The 22,593-nt window shown below is 45.1% G+C and overlaps 1 protein-coding gene across 8 annotated transcripts in view; it reads left to right on the top strand.

Moving 5' to 3' along the window:
- Positions 1-3,845: 3,845 nt before the first annotated feature.
- Positions 3,846-22,593, top strand: part of ano5a (anoctamin 5a) — a 195,413-nt gene continuing 176,665 nt past the window's right edge. For 7 of the 8 annotated variants that reach the window (XM_059652172.1, XM_048545538.2, XM_048545536.2 and 4 more), the window contains exon 1: positions 3,846-3,997. In XM_059652172.1, coding sequence (XP_059508155.1) covers positions 3,941-3,997 — 57 coding nt within the window. In that variant the 5' untranslated portion in view covers positions 3,846-3,940. The remainder of the gene's footprint in view (positions 3,998-22,593) is intronic. The other variant, XM_048545539.2, reaches the window with a different exon arrangement.

Here is a 22,593-nt window from a genome sequence, read left to right as displayed (position 1 = left end):
CATAGGGTGGTTGTCTACCTAGCCAAAGAAAGAATTGCCACACTGCTAGACCAGTCAAGGAAGCAGACAACGCAGGACATCAGCAACATCAATAAGGATGCCACCTTGAAACTATTAGGTTTGTGCCTCAGAACGCACTTTGCCTTCAACAATAACAAGTACAAACAAATCATCAATGGGATCCCCAGTATCAGGACTGATTGCAGAAGCAGTAATGCAAAGGTTAGAATGGATGGAGTTCCCAACTGTACAACCCAAACTCTGGGTCTGATATGTAGATGACTTTTTCGTGATTATTAAACACACTAAATTGTAAGAAACCCACTGACGCATAAACATCCTCACCAGGATAACATTCATGAAAAAAAGAAGACTACAACTAACTTCCCTTCCTGGACATAATGGTAGGATGCAAAAATAATGGGAAGCTTTAGACTAGCGTATATAGAAAGACCACACATACAGACCAGACACTCAGTTACACTAGCAACGACCCCAATGCCCACAAACAGAGATGCATCAGGGCACTATTTAAATGGTCCACAACACATTGCAGCAACCCAGAGCTACACGAAGCAGAACAGGAGGGCCTATATGGAGTCTTCAAAAGAAACAGAAGCGCATAAAGCACAATCCACTATGGCCTCCGAGACAGATCACAATAGGATGATTCAACACAACCAGACTCACTAATCACCCTACCGTACATCAAGGACATTTCAGAGATGACCACAAGACTACTCAAATCCCTAGATATCAGAGTAGTTCATAAACAGACATCTACCCTACAACGGCTACTGATGAACGTAAAGGATCCCATTCCCAAAACCAGCAAAACCGGTCTAGCATACAAAATACCATGCAAGGACTATGCAAAACATTACATAGGCCAAACCAGAAGAAAACTGACTATATGAGTACATGAACACCAATGAGCCACAAAGAGACATGACCAATTCTCAGTTGTCTCACTACACACAAACAAAGAGGGACACAAATTTGACTGTGTCGACATGGCCATAACCCCACAAGCCGAACAGGGACATGCCAGGGAATTGGTGGAGGCTTGGTATTCTAACTGGAACTCCATCGACAAACAATTTAAGTTAGACTCTTTGTACAAACCACTGAGAAACAGAACAGAAGTGGTACCAAACACCCCAGCAAACTGAGGCATATAAATTACAAGTGGGACAGAATGCCGACGCTTCTTCGGAGGCACACAGACCATGTTACCAAGCAGGGTGATGAATTGTTTGCAACCAAACCCACTGGCTCAGTGAGCATGTCTACACCCTGAGTTGCACTCCACAGTATTTCCAGCCTCTGTCCTGTCTTGTAGCCACTGTGTTGATACAGTGGGTCCAGTTGAGTTTCCGGTCAATGATAACTCCCAGGATGTTGATAGGGGTTTACATTGACCAGGAACTTAGAGAGACACAATGTAAATTAAGTGAATATTGTGGGTAAAGAGGGAATTAAATCACAAGAGAGAAAATGACTATTGAGGAAGTGGTCACTTATTTGACCTTCAGTTCCTTGCTTTTAGATTAAAAGACCATGAAATGTAAAAGATCAAATGACTGCATCATTTTGTAGATGATCTTTCAAAATGCATTTACTTTATAAATGTGAGAAGTTAGAAAATTGCGATGTTGAAACTATCCCTTTCAGTTCAAATAACATCGAGAAGTAGACTATTGTGCTCAGTGATAAGACCATAAAATATGGTTATCATGGTGACAAGGGCACTAAGGCTAGTGCCGCTGAAACCCAAAGCTAGCTTTCCTAACTGGACACACAGGAATGAATATCCAGCTGTAGTTTTATAAAAAATTCATTTTATTCATTATTGGGATGTGGGCACTATTGGCTCCATTCACTTAAAAAGAGGTGAATGATGAACAAAATTGTCCCATTGTCTATGGAACATCTAAGGGTGCTGTGGGACATTACTGCATCATGGAAGTACAATGATGGGCCCTAGTGAAAGCAATTGAATGTGGAATGCCTGAGGTGGGTCTGGGATGGGAAAGAGTTGGAAAGCACCAAGTTGGTTCACATGCCACATGCCGAACCCTAACTGTGACCCCAGACCTAACCTTAGCCCTAACCCTAAACCTAGCCCTAGCCCTTGCCCTATTGTGTGCTGGGCTATGGTAAAACAGACGATGGGCTGTTCACAGCTTGGAGCAGTGTGTATGTTGGTTGTCGGGGGGTGGCATTCCAGTATAGCCCAGAAAGAGCATGGCGCAGCATCCCAGCATGCTGATTCTGCACAGAGCAGGCAATGATGCAATGTGTTATACGTCAAGGAGCTGGGTAAAAAGGAGCAATTTTCGGAGGACAGGGCTAAGGACATTGAGCAGGAGGGTATTGTCTTTTTGAATGACGGAGTCACTAACTGGACTGGGCTGTACAAGACAGACAGGGCCTGGTCGACACCGGTTCCACCAGATGCAAGTTGGGACGGAGAAGATTGTGATAGACTGTCAAAGTCAAGGTGCCAACATTTGGTTTGCAATGTGTGTGTGATAGCAGGAACCTACATGTATCTCCCCTGCGGGGAGAAAGCAGAGCTAACGTTCCCAGTCTAGTAACTCTTCATCAATATGCCACAGGTGTGACAGCAGCATGGTGGTGAGTGGATTCACCATTTGAAGGAAAGGGCCAGGTTTAAATCACCAGAAGCTGCCATGCTGCTGGAGGCCTGTGCTGTTGTACTCAGGAGGATTGAAAGAAGGGATTTTGGAGAAGTTTAGCAGGGAGAATCGCTGTGGCAGATGGTGAAATTTGAATGCAATTGAGAGTCTAATGATGACCATGCAGCCATTACCAGTTGTTGGAAGAAAAACCCATCTGGTTTACTAATGCCCGTTATGGGAGGAAATCTGTTATCCTTATCTGACTTGACCTACATGTGACCCCAGGCCCACAGCTATGTCCTGGTGTCCCTGATGTAGGACAGATGTTGTGAGACTTGAAAGGGTGCAGCAGAGATTTACGAGGATGTTGCCAGGGTTGGAGGGTTTGAGCTCTAGGGAGAAGCTGAATAGGCTGGGGCTATTTTAACCTGGAGCATTGGAGGCTGAGGGGTGACCTGATAGAGGTTTCTAAAATCATGAGGGGCTTGGGATAGGGTTAATGGCTAAGGTCTTAACCCCTGGGTAGGGGAGTCTAAAACTAGAGGACACAGGTTGAAGATGAGAGAGGAAAGATTTGAAAGGAACTTGAGGGGCAACTTTTTCACAAAGAGGGTGGTGCGTGTGAGGAATGAGCTGCCAGAGAAAGTGGTGGAGGCTGGCACAATGACTACATTTAAAAGACATCTGGACCGAGACATGAATAGGAAGGTTTTATAGGGATAGGAGTGAAATGCTGGCAAATGGGACTTGATTAATTTCGGAAATCTGGTTAGCTCGGACGAGTTGGACTGAAGGGTCTGTTTCCGTGTTGTACATCTCCTAAACTCTGTGACACTTAACTGCCCTCTGGGCAACGACCGATGGTCAATAAATGCTGGCCTCGGCAGTGATTCCTCATGCTGTGAATGATTTGTTATTTGAAAAGGCCACAAAATCGTAACGCTCATGTGCAGAGCAGGTATAGAGTGGATGGGCCGAATGCACTTCAGCCTCGGCACCCTGAAATGCCCTTCTGCCGGCTGTGTTTAAGTCTACGCAAGAGCTTTGGGAAACCTGCTAAAAGCACTCCTGTGATAAACCCGGGTGGCCCACAACGACGGGGGATCGCTTGAAACCTGCACCCTTTGTCGGGAAATACATTCTGCCGATTGAAAAAGGAGCGGAACAATCCCTTTAAGACACGCGTCAGGAACATTGGATGTGAAGCTGGTGCAGAAAAAGAGAGAGAGAGAGAGAGGTGGGTTTAGGAGGCAGTGTTAGCGGCTTTTCTGCATGGGAGAACATGAACCTATACAATGGCAAAAACCAGGAGACTCTCATTGAAATGTCTTCCGCGGGGGATGAGACTGGAGGTAAGTGCAATGCCTGTTTTATCGGTGAGAAGTACAGGTTTGAGTCAATCTGCAGATCGGAGAGGAGCGCAAAGTGAAGGGCGGACGGAGGAGGTTTAGTTGCCCAGCTCCGGGCTGCTGGTGCTGTTTAATGTTCAGCCCCGGGAGGGAAGGAGAGGGAGAGATCTCTGATCCCGGGCGGTGCAACTCTAGGGCTGAGGACCTGCACACTGAGACGGGAAGGTACCCGCTGGCTCTGTGCTAACAGCAGCCCCGGGTTATTGGCTCCTCACTCACTCACTCGGTTCGACTCCCGGCTTCATCAGGGAGTGTCTCCCCAAACTAGTATAATTCTTCCCCCACCACCCCCCAATCTCCCCCATCCCCACCCATCCACCCTCTTTTAGCCCCCCTCCATCCATCCTCTTCCCCCCCCATCCTCTTGCCTCTCCTCCATCCATTCTCTTGCCCCCCCTCCATCCATCCTCTTCCCCCCCATCCTCTTGCCTCTCCTCCATCCATCCTCTTTCCCCCCCATCCATCCTCTTCCCCCCATCCATCCTCTTGCCCTCCTCCATTCATCCTCTTGCCCCCCACATCCTCACTCCCCCCACTCCATCCATCCATCCTCCCTCCCCCCTCCATCCATCCTCCCTCCCCCCTCCATCCATCCTCTTCCCCCCCTCCATCCAACCTGTTTCACCCCCTCCATCCATCCTCTTCGCCCCCCCTCCATCCATCCGCTTCGCCCCCCACTCCATCCATCCTCCCTCTCCCCGCTCCATCCATCCTCTTCCCCCCCATCCATCATCTTCCCCCCCGTCCATTGATCCTCCCCCCCTCCATTGATCCTCTTCCCCCCCATCCATCCTCTTGCCCCCCCATCCTCCCTCCCCCCCACTCCATCCATCCTCCCTCCCCCACTCCATCCATCCTCCCACCCCCCACTCCATCCATCTTTCCCCAACTCCATCCACCTTGCTCCGTCCATCCACCCCCCACTCCATCCATCTTCCCCCCACACCCCATCCATCCTCCCACCCCCCACTCCATCCATCTTTCCCCAACTCCATCCACCCTGCTCCGTCCATCCTCCCCACTACTCCATCCATCCTCCCACCCCCCACTCCATCCATCCTCCCACCCCCCACTCCATCCATCTTTCCCCAACTCCATCCACCCTGCTCCGTCCATCCATCCTCTCCCACACCCCATCCATCCTCCCCCCCGACACTCCATCCATCCTCCCCCCTCCACACTCCATCCATCCTCCCCCCTCCACACTCCATCTTTCCTCCCCCTCTCCACACTCCAACCATCCTCCCCTTCCACACTCCATCCATCCTCCCCCCTCCACACTCCATCCATCCTCCCCCCCACACTCCATCCATCCTCTCCCCCCCACACTCCATCCTCCCCCCCACACTCCATCCATCCTCCCCCCCACACTCCATCCATCCTCCCCCCCCCACACTCCATCCATCCTCCCCCCAACTCCATCCATCCTTCCCCCCACTCCATCCATCCTCTTTCCCCTACTCCATCCATCCTGCCCCCCACTCCATTCATCCTTCCCCCCTCATCCTCTTTCCCCTACTCTATCCATCATCTACCCCCCATCCTCTTCCCCCCTCCATTGTGTCCTCCACCCCCTATCCTTCCCTATTCCCACTCCCTCCATTCTGACCCATCTCCCCCCTTTCCCCCTACCTCTGTCCCCATCTTCCCCCTTCCCCCTTCTTTCCCTTTGGTCCCCTCTTTCCATCCACATCCCTACGCCCCTTCCCCAGTGCCCACTACAACCCTATCACTTCCCATATTCCCACTACCCTTCCCAACAACACCTCTCCCACCCCACTCCCCCTTGCCCCATTTACTCCTCGCTTCCGTGCTCCCGACCTTTTTCTATTTCCGATCTATTCATTGCAGAAAGTGACGATGACTCTCCAAAAGCAATAGGAGAAAAATAGATTGTGTCTTCCAAAGAGATTGCTGCTGTTGACTTCTGGTGTGTTGGGTCAGGAATCATTGCCATCGTCAATGTGGTATTCCAATAGCGCAGCCTCATAAGTATAGAGCTAGGATAGTGTGTTATTGGGATTATGGATATCATTATGGACATCACTGAACAGTTGGAGTATGTTCTTCTGGAGGAAGATGAAGACTGGAAGACCTTAGATAGGAAGGAGAAATGAGGTCATGAAGGCAGATTTCAGGAAGCTCAGGAGGAGACTGAAAGGCAGGACTTCTAAAGCAGTAATTTTTTTGGATTATCCCCAATCCTACTTGCTAGTGAACATGGAAGTGTGAAAGTTGAGTGATTGATAACATGGTTGGAAAACTGGTGTTGGAGGAAAGGTCTCAAATTTTTCAGTCATTGGGACCACCCCTGGGGAAGAAGGGACCTGTTACAAGATCATCAGGCTGCATCATAGTAGGGCTGAAACTGACATCAGTGAGGGGAGACTTCCTCGTTCTGTCGGGGAGGGTTTAAACGCGATGGGAACATAAGATGTGCTCTGATTTAAGGAAAACAAAACTTGTAAAAAGGAAGTAAAAGAATCTTAAACAAAAATAGAGGGCTGGCGAGGCAATTTCAAGCATCAAGTAGGATGTTATAAAGGCTGAATTCAAGGCATTCTATCTGAATTCGTGTGGCTTTCACAAAACAATTGATTTGAATCCACAAATAGAAATGATTTAATTGCCAGTACAGAGATATCGCTACAAGGTGATCGAGATTGGGAACTGAATGTCCAAGTTTACTCTAGATTTACAAAGTTATAGACAGCAAGGTAAAGAAGATGAATAACAAAATGTGATCAGTACATTAGTGTGAGAGGATTTTAGATCAAAGGGTCTAGATGTAGGATCAGTTGGGTAGAGAAATGAAGCAACAAAGGGAAGGGTTTATAGAACATCAAATTGTAGTGCTAATGTTGGGCACACTAAATCAAGAAATTAGAGATGCATCTCATTTGGGCAATATGGCATTCATAAGCGACGCCAAGTTGTTTACTGTTTGGGATAAATAAATCAGAACTCACATTTTAGAGGATGAACCCTTAGTGTTTGCACAAGCTGGATTTCTGGACCACGTTGAGGAGCCAAAAAGAGAGCCGGCTTTTTTGAATTTAGTTTTGTTTCATGAGAAAAGTAAGTGAATGGAGTTGAGATTTGGATTAATGATGATCAAATTGAATGACAGAACAACTTGGTGAAGCTGGACAGTTTACTCCTAATGTTTATTTGAGCTTGAAACACCATTTCTAACGCAAAGGTTAAGGGGTTATTTGAATGAGGAGCTTGAAATCATGACCAAATAATCAATGAGTCCCTACAGTGTGGAACACACCATTCAGCCCATTGAGCCCACACCAAGCCTTCCAGGAGCATCCCACCCAGACCCACACCCCGTCCTCTCCCTGTAAGGCTGCATTTCCCAAGGTCAAGCCAGCTGACCTGCGCAGCTTTAGACTGTAGGAGCACCTGGTGGAAACAAGCACAGACACGGGGACAATGTGCAGACTCCACACAGACAGTCACCCGAGGGTGGAATTGAACCCCAAGACCCTGACATTGTAAGGCCACAGTGCTAACCACTGAGCCATTGTGCCAATCCCATAGAGTAGATGTAATTCTGAGAGGAATTAGTAGTATCATAGCTGTGTTACACCAGTAAGATCAATGGGCTAGTAATCCGGAGACCAGCTATTGCTCTGGGGTCCAGGGTTCAAATCCCACCATGGCAGCTACTGGAATTTTAATGCATTTAAAAAAAATCAAAGAGAAGCAATGAATAAGAGAGGCAGTGAAGCAGGAGGCACTGTAGTGGTAAGTGTCAACATATTTTATTTACAAATATAGGAGTTCAGGAATTTGCTATTTCAATTTGCAGGGTATAGTGATTGAGTATTATTGTGAAGAACAGTCTTAAATTGAATGACAGCTTTTGTATTGAGTTAGACTTTCTCATTATTACTCTGAGCAACAATTTTAAATTAAATGATGTTTTCAGGAATGTAACTGCAATATGAGCCAATGAAATACTGTACTTTGAAACAGTGGAACCCACCCTTTCTAGAGTGAAACTAGGACTAGCTCTGCAAAATGAGCAGTAAAAGTTTGAATGGCAATGGATACTAGACCAACTGTTCATTTTAAATCTGAAACTGCGCTAATTTTGTTAACCAAGGGGATTCTGAAATCTGGAGCAAAGGTATGTGACCTACATCAGCCATGATCTTTTCGAATGGTGGAACAGATTCATGAGAACAACAAAAACACCTTCTGTTCCTGTGTTCTTTTGATGTGTTGGATATGGGATTGCTTAGCTCGGTCTATGCATGCTGTTGTCTTGCAAGCAGCCCTCCTGTGTTGTAGCTTCACCTCATTCCTGGGGAACTTGCTGCTTTTTCTAACCTGATATTCTACTTGTTCATTGGATTAGACTTTGTCCATAAGTTTGTTGTTGCATTTGATGGGCCATGAGATTGCTGATTGTGGTGATTTGCTGCTAATGGCATACAGCATCTTACCGATTTCCCAGTTTTGTGCCAATGTATCTGTTCTGGCAACAGCCCTTTCAGCACAGTGGTAGTACCACACGTCAAAATGGAGGCTACTTTCAATGTGAAGACATGACATCCTCCTCATGATAATGCAGCAGTCCCTCCTACTGACACTGCATGGATTGTTGCATCTTTGATAGTTACTTGATGACAACAAGGTGAAGTAGTCTTTCCTGGAAAAAAGAAAAGTAGAAATTGTTCGAAAAGCTCAGCGGATCTGGGGTCAATTGTGGAGTGAAATCAGAAGTTAACATTTTGGTCAAGTGACCCTTCCTCAGAAGTTGAATGCCTCAGTGCCTGAAAGGAAAAGAAAATGTTTCTTGTTAACTTGTTGAATGAGCCGGAGGATGAAGTGGAACCGGGACATCGTGCGGTCCTGAGCCAGCGTGAGGTGGTGCTGTTGGAGACGGAGGTCAAGAGTGTGTATATAACGATGCATGGTATTGAGTGTGGATCTCAGGATGCAGCGAGAGCACCTGACTATGGAACGTTGAACGTTGTGGAAAAGATCCTGGGTGGATTCAGACCAAGAAGGATGAGACTTGAGTTGGAATCCATGTGGGGTGAGCCTGAGCTGGAGGCAGTCACTGTGAAATGAGATGTGGCTGTGGAAACAGGTCTTAGCAAGTACCTGGTCAAACATCAGGAGTGGTGGTGAATTTAATATTGCTGGGCAAGAGGAAAGATTGGAGTGCAAATCCAGTCAGAAAGAGTACCATAACATCTTCGAGGTGGGCATGCCAAGACGAGAAGTGGCAGTGAGTTAAATGCTAAATAAAAATTGAAAGAACTGCAGATGCTGTAAATCAGACACAAAAATAGAAAAACACAGCAGGCCTGGCAGCATCAGAGAAATCAGAGTTAACGTTTCATGTTGAGTGACCTGAGGAAGGGGCACACTGATTTTTAGAGTTAACTCTGATTTTTCTTTACAGATGCCAGATCTGCTGAGCTTTTCCAGCAACTTCTGGTTTTGTTCCTGACTTTCCTCCAGTGATGGTTCCATGATCATCAGCTACATCCTCATTCTGGCCATGATATCATACAGAGTTCTAGCAGTATAACTGCGACTGAACCAGTCTTGGTGTTGGGACAATGAACTTCCCCAGTGCATTGTATCATTACGCTCCCCTTGATGGTCCTTCCAAGTGTTGTCTAGCATGGAAGAAAGCATGGTTCACCATTTAAGGGGGGATGTGAGGTCATCAATGATATAATGATGAGGAGACATCAGACATGCCAAGTTCTGCAATTACTGACTCATTTGTACTCCTGTGATAATCATGCCACCATATATCAGCCGTTTAGCCTCCCTTGGCAGTTTGAAAATGATGGAAACAAATGCAGGACTGGGAAAGGCTGGAAGATTGCAGATTTTTTTGTCTCTGCTGACTCCTTTTTTTACAGTGTGCCTCCCTGTCCGATACTGTGAGGCTACCTTCACACACTCTAACACCATCCCCACCCCCATCTTGCCCCACTACTCGACTCACTCTCCCTCAGACTGGGCAGAAATAGATTTCCCACTTAGTATTCTCTACCAGGCTTGGTTCCCGCAGGAAGTGTAGGAGAAATGGAGGGGGTTGGGGAATGCCAGGAATGAAGCTCCACTGAGGGTACTGGGCACAAGTTTATCAAACTGTCACTTTTGATGAGAATGGGAAGCAGGACGGTTGCAGTAGATCACGAATTAGTCCCACTGGCACCTCGGGATAACCTGCCAATGTGGCCTTGCAAGCATCACTTGTGCTGAGAAGAAATTTTAATAAAAAGATGACTGAGCCTTTTGACAGTATAGTGTGTATGGCCCCCGTTCATGCTGCTATATAAGTGCATGTCTTTGTCTTATCAAAAACTGAGATTGTTCAACAAGTTGGAATTTAAAATATTTTGTTTTGTTTTGTTAAGAAGTGTATTTACATCTCTAAAACACAAATAGACTTTAAACCTTAATTGTGGATTGTTCAGGCTTAAGTGGTGGCCCACAGCTCTGTGTCTGAACATGCTGGGCTAGAAAAATAAGTTTGACCTTTCTGCCAATGATCAACAATAGCTGGCATTGATTTAGCACCTCATTTTATTTAAAGATGGAATGGTGTTCCAAAGTACTTCAGGGGAGTATCATCAGAAGTTTGACATCGACCTTGGTGAAAGATGTTAAGAGTAATGATCAAAAAGGCGATCAGAGAAGTAAGAAAATATCCTAAAAGAGAATGCGGTGGAGTTAGTGAGTGAGGACAAACAGAAATCATAGCTGCCAGAAGTGAAGATGTAGATTTTCAGGGGACACCTCTGAATTGTTTTACCAAAAACACAAACTGCCCATTTTGCCACGATGATCATGATGCTGTTTATGCTTAATGTTTCTTCTCATTCGACTAACCCCAACAACAAATTCTCATTTCAGTCCACCGTAAAATGATGAAGGGTCTGCTGGAGGATACTGGCATTCTGTAGAACAATATCGTCAGTTGCATTCCATTGTTCTGTCTCCTTTGAGAATCACTGTCTCTGTTACCGCCACACTCGTAGGCAGTGAGTTCTGGGTATCACAATTCACTGTGTGAAATAAAAGCTTTTCCCACATCACATTACCCACCCTCATCTTTTGTTCAAATCTTAAATCTATGCCCCTCATCACAGAAGTATCAGCTAATGAGACCAGTTTCTTGTTTCATTTGTTATCACTAGAATCTTTATAATCTTCTGCAACTCACTGTTTGATCCAAGGGCAATAATCCTGGCTAATCCGGTCTAACCTTTGTGGCTAAAATCAATCATCCCTGAAATCATTTTGGTAAACCTCCTTTACAGTATCTCAAGAATCCCCACGTTCTTTGTAAAGTGCTGAGCCCAGAACTGTATATAATGCCTTTGTCCTTTTCTCCCTCAAGTGGCTCTAACTTCTCCGTAAATGCATCTTTACTAGTTCCCCATCTATCAATTCCATCTTATTCTCTGCCAAAGAGTGGAAGCGGCATGCATTAGACAGCTAAATGATCCCATAACTAACGCTTCAGATCTTCTGATCTGCCGTCCTCCCACGTTGAGTGGTAGATGTTGTCTGCATGGTCTTTAGTAAAGCCTTTGATAAAGTTCTGCATGGCAAACTAATTAGTATAGTTAGGTCACATGGGACTCAGAGAGAGCTTTCCAGTTGGTTACAAAATTGGCTTGACAGTAGGAGACAGAGCGTTGTGGTGAGTGGTTGTTTTTCCGACTGGAGACCTGTGGCCAGCAGTGTTCCGTAGGAATCAGTGCTGGATCCACCATTGTTAGTAATTTATTGAAACTATTGGAATGAGAATTTAGGAGGCACAGTTAGTAAGCTTGCAGCTGGCCCCAAAATTGGTGCTATAGTGAAGAATGTTATCCAAGACTACTAAGGGATTTTGATCATTTGAGCCAATGGGCTGTGGCGTCGTACATAGAGTTTAATTTGGTTAAGTGCGAGGCGATGCATTTAGGTAAAATGAACAAGGGCAGGACTTGTACAGGTAATGATAACATCTTGAGTGGTGGTGTCGAAAAGAGAGACCTAAGGGGTTCAGGTACATCATATTTTTTGAAAGGTGCGTCACGTGTGGATAAACTGGTTTACCATGCTTGCCTTCATTGGTCAGACTGTTGAGTAACGGAGTTGGGATGTCATGTTGAGGTTGTACAGGATGTTAGTGAGGACATTTCTGGAGTACTGTGTACACAATTAAAGACAGTTCAGAAAAGATTGACCAGGACATTGCCGGAAATAGAGGGCTTGAGTTATAAGGACAGGCTGGATTGGCTAGGTGTTTGTTTCCACTGGAGCATAGGAGGTTAAGGAGTGACCTTATAGAGGTTTATAAAATCATGAGAGGCGTAGGTAAGGTTAATAGCAAAAGTTTTTTCCCAAGGGTGGGTGAGTTGAAAACTAAGGGACATATTTTTAAAGGGAGAGGAAAAAGATTTAAAAGGGATCTGAGGAGCTGCATTTTCACACAGAGGTGATTCATGTGCGGAATGAGCTGCCACAGGAAGTGTTGGATGCATTTGAAAGATATTTGTCTAAGTATATGAATAGAAAAGGTTCAGAGGGATATGGGCCAAAGGCAGACAAGTGAGCATAGTTTAGTTTGGGAAACTTGGTTGGTATAGACCTACTCAGTGACACCAACATTGCCTCAACAATTTTTTAAAAGACGGTTCGCTGTTTGCTCAAGCTTTAGACTGTCTTCTCTGACGTCTTCTTGCATTGTTCAATTCATAGGTATAACTTTAATACTTCTATGAGTCCTCTTATGGACCAGACCAAATACCTTCCAAACATATCAAGGAAATAGCCTCGACACTAACTTTTTCTTAGTTGTAGGCAAGTGTAAGGTGCTGCATTTCAGATGTGATTCGATTGGTCGATGTACCAAGCATTAAGCAAAACACCCTTTTATTCTTGCACCACAGTTAAAATGCAAACAAAAAAAGAATTGGCATAACTTTAACTCTATTGAAATAATTAACAAACTGATATTTTATTGAGCTATTATTCATCAACTATACTAATATAGCATCCCATAAAGACACCCTTGACAAAAGCAAATTCGGCAAAACCGATTTCCCTCATTAGCGATCTCTTCCAGTCCAGGAGAAGGAACAGTGATAGAATGAATACAGCAACCAAGCAAGAAGTCGAGCTGTTTGCAATGGCTGAGAAAGAGCTGTAATCAGCAGTGTCAACTCCAAAACTCCAACTTCAACACCTGGAAACTAAACTAAAATCCTGGGTCTGTGTGAGCCTGACTCCTCCGACTCATGCTTCTTTTGTCCACTTTAAAAAGAACACAAAGCTATTTAAGTTAACAAGGTGTAGAGCTGGATGAACACTGCAGGCCAAGTAGCTGGAAGGCTCACATTTTGGGCCTACACCCTTCTTCAGAAATGGGGGAGGGGAAGGGGGGTTCTGAAATAAATAGGGAGGGAGGGGGAGGTGGATAGAAGATGGATAGAGGAGACAGACAGGTCAAGGAGGTGGGGATGGAGCCAGTAAAGATGAGTGTAGGTGAGGAGGTAGGGAGGAGATGGGTCAGCCCAGGGAGGACAGACAGGTCAAGGGGGTGGGATGAGGTTAGTAGGTAGGAGATGGGGGTGGGGCTCGAGGTGGGAAGAGGGGATAGGTGGGAAGAAGGGCAGGTTAGGGAGGCGGGAACGAGCTGGGCTGGTTTTGGGATGTGGTAGGGGAGGGGAGATTTTGAACCTTGTGAAATCCACATTGATACCATTGGGCTGCAGGGTTCCCAAGCGGAATATGAGTTGCTGTTCTGCAACCTTTGAGTAGCATCGTTGTGGCACTGCAGGAGGCCCAGGATGGACATATCATCTGAGAAATGGGAGGGGGAGTTGAAGATGTGCAGGTGAGCATTTGCTTGATGTGGAAAGTCTTCTTAGGGCCTGGGATGGGGGTGACTCCCCCACCCCCCTCCAGCCCCACCACACCCGCAGGAAGTGCTACACCTGCCCCTACACCTCCCCCCTCACCCCCATCCCAGGCCCCACGAAGACTTTCCACATCAAGCAGATGTTCACCTGCACATCTATTAATGTGGTAACTATATCCGTTGTTTCCATTGTGGCCTCCTCTACATTGGGGAGACCAAGCAGAGGTTTGGTGACCACTTTGCAGAACACCTATGTTCGGGTTCACACTAAACAACTTCACCTCCCAGTCATGAACCATTTCAACTCCCCGTCCCACTCCTTAGACAACATGTCCATCCTGGGCCTCCTGCAGTGCCACAACAATGCTACCCAAAGGTTGCAGGAACAGCAATTCATTTTCCACTTGGGAACCCTGCAGCCCAATGGTATCAATGTGCCTTCTCCTCTGCTCCAAGCGCATCCCAAAACCAGCCCAGCTTGTTCCCACCTCCCTAATCTGTCCTTCCTCCCACCTATCCCCTCCTCCCACCTCAAGTCCCATCCCCATCTCCTACCTACTAATCTCATCCCGCCCCCTTGACCTGTCCGTCCTCCTTGGACTGGCCTATCTCCTCCCACTTTCCCACCTACATTCACCTTTACTGGCTCCATCCCTGTCACTTTGAACTGCCTGTCTTCTCTCTACCTATCTTCTCCTCTATCCATCTTCTATCCACCTCCCCCTCTCTCCCTATTTATTTCAGAACTCCCTTCCTCTCCCCCATTTCTGAAGATGGGTCTAGGCCTGAAACGTCTTCCTGCTCCTCTGATGCTGCTTGGCCTGCTGTGCTCATCCAGCTCTACACCTTGTTATCTCAGATTCTCCAGCATCTGCAGTTCTCAAAGCTACTTACCCTACTTTCCAAGAAGCAGACACCTAGGTGCAAGGTTTATAGCATCCCACTTAAAGGCTCATCTTGTTATAAATGTTTTGTCATGTTAAAGCCTCAAGATCTTGATAAACTGTAAATGTTTTTTGAATAGTTTGAATGTAACAGTTATGTTTCTGTTTCTATTTATTTTAACAAATGGAAGATTAACACATTAATTTGTGGTTTGTGGCTAAGTGTAAGTCATGTTTGCTGCAACATTGTATGATGGACATATGACATGCTGTGCAGCAACAGATAGCCATTGCTGTCAGTAAGGGACAGGCGTGCTTCCTGCTGTTAATGCATTGGGTTAATCCCTTTGGATTAATATTAAAAGTGCTCTGCATGATTAAAACCTTTAGGCTTTCATTGCTTAGTTGAAACCTCTTAATCCTCCCACATTAAGGATAAGTGTACTGCTGAGGTTGGGGCTTAAATGGTCAATCTGAAGATACTTGGAGTAGCATTTTCATTTTCTTAACCCTTGTGTAATGCTGCCCCCCACCTGATGTTGATCCAGTGACACTGAAGGAATGGCGATAGATTTCCAAGTCAGGATGGTGTGTAATTTGGAGGGGAACTTGCGGGTGGCGGTGTTCCCATGTATCTGCTGCCCTTGTCTTTCTAGATGGTAGTAATCATGGGTTTGAAAGATGCTAAGGAACTATGAATTCCTACAGTGCATCTTGTAGATGTCACACACTGCTGCTACTGAACTTCAGGCCATGGAGGGAGTGAATGTTTGTGGATATGCTGCCAATTATATGGGCCACCTTATAGTGGATGGTGTTTAGTGTTGTTGGAACTGCATCCATGCATGAGAGTCGGGAGTATTCTATCACACTCCTAACGTGTGCATTGTTGATAGGAGATGAGCTCTGGGGAGTCAGGGGATGAGTTACTAATTACAGAATTCCTTTCCTCAGACCTGCTCTTCTAGCCAATATATTTATATAGCTTGTTGAGTTTAGTTTCCAGTTAATAATAACTCCCAAGGTGTGGAGGCTTCAGCAGTAGAATTGCCATAGAATATCAAGGCATGATGGACAGATTCTGTCTTACTGGAGGTGATAATTGTCTGATGCCTGTGTGATGCTCATATTCATTGCCATGATCTGAGGATTCGGGAATGGTGCTGAACATTGTGCAATCCTCAGTGATACCCCCACTTCGGATGTTAGGATGGAGGGAAAGTGGTTGATGAAGCAGCTTTAGATGTTTGGGACTGGGTCACTCCTGGAGTTGAGATGGCTGTCCTCCAACCATCTTCCTTCAGACAGGTGTTATTTCGACAAATTGAGAGATTTCCCTTGACTGCCCTTGTTGCTACTTTTTTGATTGTTCCTCTGTGCCCACGCTTCGCCTGCCTCATTTATAACTATGTAGGGTATCACCCATATACAGGTCTTTGTCTCGAAGAGCAGTGTGTGATGCACATGCTTACTGATACTGTCATGGACAGGCACATTTGTGAGGATGAGGTTAACTACATTGTTCTCACTCCATTGATCCCCAACCACTTGCTGCAGACTCAGTCACTTAGTACGTGACCAGCTCAGACAGCAGTGCAGCTGCTGAGACAGTTTTGGTGGTGGCATTAGAATTTCTCTCCCAGAGCGCGTTTTGCATCTTTGCCTACCTCAATATTTCCTCCAAATGGACGAGCACTGAGTCATCAGCCACGAGGGGCCAGTAATCAGTGGGAGGTTTCCTTGTCCATGTTTAACCTCCCCCACTCAGACTTCTTGGAGTATGGAGTCAATGCTGAAGACCCTTAGGGCAACTCCCTCCGAACTGTGTACTCTGTGTCAGTGCATCTGTCACATCTGTCTTATCTGTGGGAAAGGACATATCCAGGTTTGTGGTGATGTTGCTGGGTGCGCTGCTCCTGAGGTATTATTCTATAACTATGTCAATCTGTTGTCCGACTAGTCTGTGGCACAGCTCTCCCAGTCTTGGTTCTAGTCTCCAAAGGAGGATTTTGGAGAGCGAGTTTGCTGTTGGTCATGTCTGGTGCCAGGTGGGCTGTCTAGTTTTATTCTTCTTTCAAGATGTTTTGTTGGTTGGATACAACTGAATGTCTTGCTAGGCCATTTTAGATAGCAGTTAGGAGTCAAATCATGTTTCTCTATGGCTGCAGTGTGAGGACGGCACACTGCTTCCCAAATGGGTTTTGTGGTCATAAATAGATGTTTATTCAGTTCAGATCTGACTATGGTTAGATTTGAACCCAGGTTCCCAGAGCATTAATGGGGTCTTTGGATTCCTAGTCCAGTGACATTACCACAATGGTAGTTGTCCTTTTCAATTCTCCCCAGAATATTGTTACTGAACTACAATGGGTATAGACCCGTCTGCTGCAGCTTCATCCTTTTGTCCCAAAAATCAACCAAGTGAATCTTTGAAATACAACTATGTTCCTCCTTAAGTAAGGAAACCCAAATTGTACTCTATTCTGTAGGTGGGATTTCCTCAACATTGTTGTAGTTGTAGCAAGATTTTGATACTTTTCCTGCTCCATTTCACTTCAAATGTGTGCCAGTGTTCCATTTGCCTTTCTAATTACATGCTGTACTTACTTTGAGTCATGGACACACTTGAGAGACAGCATTCTGAAATAATTTTTGAAAAAATCTGATTCTTTGAGTCAAAGGGGATATCCATATTCTCCCACATAATCTTCCCTTTCGCAGATTTTTCCCCCACTCATATTTTTTACCTGTGTCTAGTTGTTGGCAGTGCAGAACTTGGCTATTTCTGAAAGAAGATAAATTTTGCTGAAGCTCTTTACCCTGCATTCGTCAGGACAATTTGCAAGAATTACCAAAGTAAAGGAAAGTAAGACTTGTGTTGTTTGGGAGGAGACTGCTGATTGGTTGACTCATGGACTCGGGCAGAGGTATCACCTTGGAGAATGCAACATTTAATCATAACTGGCATTTAACTGCCAAAGATTTGTTCCAATTTTAACTGACATTGTAAAACCATATAATATTGGAGCTGAAGTAGGCCATTCAGCCCATCAAGTCTCCTCTACCATTCAATGAGATCATGGCTAATGTGATCATTCACAATTCCATTTTCCTGCCCTGTCCCCAAACCACTTGATTCCCTTACTGATTCAAAAATCTCAGTCTTGAATATACTTCATGACCCAGGCTTGACAGTCCTCTGCAGTAAACAATTCCACGGGCTCATTTCTTTCTGAGAGGGGAAAAAAATCCCTCTCATCTTTTGTCTTAAATGGGTGACCCCTTATTCTGAGTTTCTACTGAATCAGTGAGGCTCCCACATTGGGAAACAATCTCTCAGCATTGACCCCATGTAATGTGCCCCACCCTGCCAAGAATCTTGTATGTGTTTCAATAAGGCTGCCTGTCGATCTTTTAAAATGAGAATAGACCCAATGTACTCGACTTCTCCTCATAAAATCCCTCCATACCTGGGATCAACCCAGTGAACCTTCTCTGGACACCTCTAATGCTCTGTTTATTTTGCTTGAGATTAGGAGCGCAAAACCTCTCCTGTATGCCAGCTGTAGTTGACAAATGCCCATGCATTGTTTTAACAAAGCCCCTATTTTCATAATCCATTGCATTTGAAATAAAGGCCATGACTCCCTTTGCCTTCCCTATTAGCTTTTTGTGACTTACGCACAAGGAACCCCAGATCCCTCTGTGCTGCAGCTTTACTCGGCCTTTCCCCATTTACATGATATTCAGCTTCTCTAATCTTCATGCCAAAATGCATAACTCCACACTTTGCCACATTCTGTTCCAGCTAAGTTTATACCCATTCACTTGTCTATATCCCTCTTCAGACTCGGTGTCATTCTCATTACTTGCTTTCCCACTTTTTTTTTGTCATCTGCAAACCTGACGATAGTATATGAATGACTTGAATGAGGAAAGTTGAGAATTGTTTTAAATAATTGTGGCCCAGTACTGATCCCTGTGGTACAAGGTCGGTTAGATCTGATTGGTTGAGGCTGTGCCCTGAGGAATGAACTGGGGAATCAGGAATACCCACTGAGACCGCAGCTCATAACATTGCACAACCCCATGACAGAAGAGTGCAGATACAATGCTGGCCAGCCCCAACGCCATCTTTCAACAGGGCCGAGCAGACTTTAGTGCTGCTGCTGATGAGCCTTTTAAAGGTGGTGGTTTCACCGCTTGGACCAGTTCCTCCAGAATATGCCACACAGAATGTGCGACGTCATTATGGACAATTGGAACAGCCAGTGAGGTGATGTCCTGGACTTTGAGGAACTGGGAGAATGGGATCAGTCGCCTGAGGAGGGCGAGGTAGATAGCAAGGAAGAAGCAGCTCTCCTTTTGCATGAGAGCACTTATGCATTTTCTGATACAAGCCTGAGAGGACCTGGTTGAAGCCTAACAGCTAGGTATGACATCATCATGAAATGTAAAATGTCATTGCTTATCGTAGTAACATTCTGTTTGCGTTGTGAGAATGAACCAAAGCCTCTACCTTGTTTTGTTTATGTTTGCTGTCTTGTAATTTGAAAGCTTCTGTTTCTGTCTGTGATCGTTCTGTACTGGACAGTGACAAGTGTGGTTTTCCAGTGGGCACTGGCACACAGTAGCAGTGACTATGATGAGGATGGTCAAATGGGTTGCAGCTAAGGATAGGTAAATGGTGTGTCCTGGTGATTGAAGAGTGACTAGGGGGAAAGAATGGGTAGTATGGGCAATGCTGGATTGCCAACACTTGGCTGGGTACAGCAGTTACGGGCTCTGGGGGTGCCCATCTTTTGGCAGATTACTAGTGAGTGACAGGTTTATTTCTGGGAACAGCTGATCGTAGACCAGGGCTAGCGAGGTTGTTAATGAGGTCACTTTATTAAGAACATTTGTTAATAACCTCTGAAGCTTGTTGCAATGGACATAGCCCAATAGATACAATTTTCAGTTGAAAATGAAAGTGACCGGAGAATCTCCATGTTACACTTGCCATTTAATTGATAATTTATTAATTTATAGCTGCTTTGTTAGAAACTTGGAGAATCTTATGAGTGCTTTAGGACCCTGATGGAACCTTGCCATGGTGTCGTGGAGCTGTGCCTCACTGGGCATAAATAGCACAGCATGGGTGGAGTTACAGAAGGAAGAGAGAGACACAACAGTTGGGAAGAACCCAAAAGCCTAGCCATGTGAATGCTAGAAACACATGCAATGAAAGTGAGTGGAGTAGTACCGACGAACAATAGTTTATGGAATAGTCTGTTAATAATGTAATGGAGACATATACCAGACTTCATCTCTGAAAAGCATGTTTCACCTGAATATGCAAAGGATGGTATACTAAAGAAGCTCAAGCCTGAAGACAGAGATAATGGGAACTGCAGATGCTGGAGAATTCCAAGATAATAAAATGTGAGGCTGGATGAACACAGCAGGCCAAGCAGCATCTCAGGAGCACAAAAGCTGACGTTTCGGCCCTCTCTGATGAAGGGTCTAGGCCCGAAACGTCAGCTTTTGTGCTCCTGAGATGCTGCTTGGCCTGCTGTGTTCATCCAGCCTCACATTTTATTATCAAGCCTGAAGACAGTTCTTCATCTCGCCTTCTCCTTGACTAAGGTGTCTTGAGCCCAAATGGATTTGGGCAAACAAAAACACTTGACAAAAGAGAAACTACAAAGTGTGAAAATGTCTCCATTTAAGGCCTGTCTGACTAATATTCCATTTAGAGCTACAAGTGTATGCTGCAACAGATCCACCACAGGAAGTGGCTTCCACGAACTGGTTTCATGGTTTTCATTACAGTGGGAAAGTTTTATAGTGATTTTTGTTTTACAAGCAGCCTGACTCAGTATTGGCACACTCCTGCTTCCAAACTGTTGCAGCAACTTGTGGTAAATATTCAAATGTACAAAGATTTACTGTCTTAACAGGAAGGATCCTCCTGACTTTCAGGAGGACGTATTTACTCCTGTTTTCCGTTTGTCTCCTTCGCAGAGAGCAGCCATTTACTGACACTCTCTCAGGCAGGTGTTTTATTGGTCCCATATTATAGCTTATTTTTAAGCTGTCATTGATGTTAATCACTTGGTATTATTACAGTTGATAGTTGGTTTTAAAATAGTAACTGTGCATCTGTCGTTTTTCCAAAATAGATTCTGAACTGAGCACTTGTTTTTTTTTGGAGGGTGAAGTATTCCTAATGTGAGTTTTGACAACCTTGAGCAAGTAAATTTTTCCTGCCTTAGATTTCATCCAAGGTTAATATGCAGGCAAGCAATTTGGGATAGCTGATTGCACCTCGGATTTTTTTTATCTATCTGAACATGCATATCCTTCAAATTGCCAACTCCAGGATCAGGCCATGCCAGTGTTTACAAACCTCCCACATGAGCCTGCTTCACTCTATCTTTTTAGTCTCACCTCAGCATAAACCACTTTTTGTTCTCATTCAAATGTTTAAGTAACTTTGCCTTAAATTAATTGACTGCCTTCATCTTCGCCACTCCAAATAGTAATGAATTCCATATTCTAAGCATTCGTATGGTCCAGCTCATTGCACTGTATGAGCTGCTGCCACCATCCTGTTTAAGTGTGGGGAGATTACAGGTCCTGCTCAATCTACTATGGTAGAGACAAACTACATCCTGGTCTAATTATTGGTCAGTGCATTGGGTACACGAGTAGGATGGTCATGTTGCAGCTGTACACGTCATGGGTTAGGCCACTTTTGGAATTCTTCGTTCGGTTCAGGTTTCCCTGCTATAGGAAGGATGGTATGAAACTTGCAAGTGCTCAGAAAATATTTACAAGGATGTTGCCAGGGTTGGAGGGTTTGAGCCACAGGGAGAGGCTGAATAGGCTGGCGCTATTTTCCCTGGAGTGTCAGAGGCTGTGTGACCTTACAGATGGTTTTAAATCATGAGGGGCGTGGATAGGGTGAATAGTCAAGGTGTATTCCCTGGGATTGCGGAGCCCAAAACTAGAGGGCATAGGTTGAAGATGAGGGGGAAAGATTTAAAAGGGACCTGAGAGGCAACCTTTTCATGCAGAGTGTGATGCTTGTCCAAAATGAGCTACCAGAGGAAGTGGTGGAGGCTGGTACAGCTACAACATTGAAAAGGCATTTGGATGAGTACATGAACAGGAAGGGTTTAGAGGGGTGTGGTCTAAATGCTGGCAAATGGGACTGAATTAATTTAGGGTATCTGGTCGGAATGGACGAGTTGGACTGAAGGGTCGGTTTGAGGCCTGTGCATCTGTGTCTCTAAGACTGTACAACTGGCCCAGTTTATTGTATGTGAGCAGCTAGTTGTAAGTTACAGCAATATGACAGACATTTATTGCAGAGACTCAGGTGTCCTAAGGTGTTCTACCCACAAGTCCGTGTGAGATGTCACTCATCAGTATTAACCCTTTCAGAGCCATAGACATTACTATGAATACAGACGTTTCTTCTGAAGTAGATTCACTAGTGACCTTTTTACATTTTATCTTTAGATGTCCACATTTGGAATATCCAATCATACTCTTATCATAATCTCTATCACATCACCCGATACCTCCTTCATTGTAAAGAAACATCAGAGGAGCAGGAAAGCTGACATTATGGGTCTAGACCCTTCTTTAGACCCAAAATGTAACCTTTACTGCTCCTCTGCTGCCTGGCCTGCTGTGTTCATCCAGCTGTACACCTTGATATCTCCGATTTTCCAGCATCTGCAGTTCTTGCTGTCTCCTCATTG

Source organism: Stegostoma tigrinum, chromosome 17 (assembly GCF_030684315.1).
Source record: "Stegostoma tigrinum isolate sSteTig4 chromosome 17, sSteTig4.hap1, whole genome shotgun sequence".
Classification (NCBI taxonomy): Eukaryota; Metazoa; Chordata; class Chondrichthyes; order Orectolobiformes; family Stegostomatidae; genus Stegostoma; species Stegostoma tigrinum.
This window is presented reverse-complemented; position numbering and strand designations above follow the sequence as displayed.